Here is a 1,004-nt window from a genome sequence, read left to right as displayed (position 1 = left end):
TCAGTTACGTTCAAAAGCATAATTTCAAATTTGGATCATTGGAAGACCAGGCACATGACGGAAGGACATGAATAACAGCTATCCAAGAGAAAGAATTGGCCTTTTGGGTCACTCATGTGTTTATGGGTCCACCTGGCAGTCAGCCTTCGGAAAACTGTCTGCCTGATCTTGTCATCAGCATCACTGTCTATACCAATAACCGTGGGGTTAATAGGATTACTCCACGTCATTGATCAGCACTTCGGCTGTTTGTGAGATGGGGACTCCCGGTAACAAATGTATGGCACCGAAACCTAAAGAGATTGGCAGATGTTGCCGGTGCCTAGATGGTATTGAAGTGCCCATTGTCATAAAATCACATTTGGATCAGCTGTTGGCTTGCAACAAGTTTCTGCCCATTCGCTCGCTAATCTTATTCCTTCGGTTTTAAGTCGGAAGCGGACAATTGCGTTTAGCGGCGGAAACATAGGAAGCTTTTTTTCCCGACTTTTGACCGGCAAAGCCGATTTGGATAACAGCGATTCACTCACCTAAGCAATAAGAAGTAGGATCTGAATCGGATGGCAGGCGCAGACAAGAGCAAGAATAGGTGAGCTTGTTGGAAGCACGCTCTTTCCGTCCGTCTAGTTGACTAGACAAAACCGAATCGCCCATGCGCAAACGTACAATAACCTGGTAGTTACGTATTTTAACTGAGCTCCAATCCGAAGGGTCTTTTAGAGCAGTGTTCATAATCCAACTGTATAGCCGCCGCACAAAGTACTTCATCACACTAAGCTGTCTCCAGGCTTAAAAGCTAGTATGCTGATACATCTAACTGAAATCCGACTATTCGCAAGTCCTAACTCATTAATTCTTTGGCCACCCCGTTAGGCAATTAAATACCTGTAGGTAGAGAATTCCGTCGCGATCAATATTCGAAACTCTTCACACACTATGACATTCGCTTTCAGAGCTGGCAGATACTGTTTTGTTGCTATATAATCACAGGCAGAAGAGGAGGG

The 1,004-nt window shown here is 44.7% G+C and overlaps 1 protein-coding gene across 1 annotated transcript; it reads right to left on the bottom strand.

Moving 5' to 3' along the window:
* Positions 1-531: 531 nt before the first annotated feature.
* Positions 532-768, bottom strand: T265_16065 (hypothetical protein; the record flags this gene model as incomplete). The annotated part of the gene is made up of 1 exon (XM_009179564.1): positions 532-768. A coding segment is annotated over one exon (237 nt), but the record flags the coding sequence as incomplete, so codon positions are not given.
* Between the last annotated feature and the right edge of the window lie 236 nt (positions 769-1,004).

Source organism: Opisthorchis viverrini, assembly GCF_000715545.1.
Source record: "Opisthorchis viverrini unplaced genomic scaffold opera_v5_3966, whole genome shotgun sequence".
Lineage (NCBI taxonomy): Eukaryota > Metazoa > Platyhelminthes > Trematoda > Opisthorchiida > Opisthorchiidae > Opisthorchis > Opisthorchis viverrini.
The sequence above is the reverse complement of the archived record's forward strand: the minus strand, read 5'-3'. Positions and strand labels throughout refer to the sequence as shown.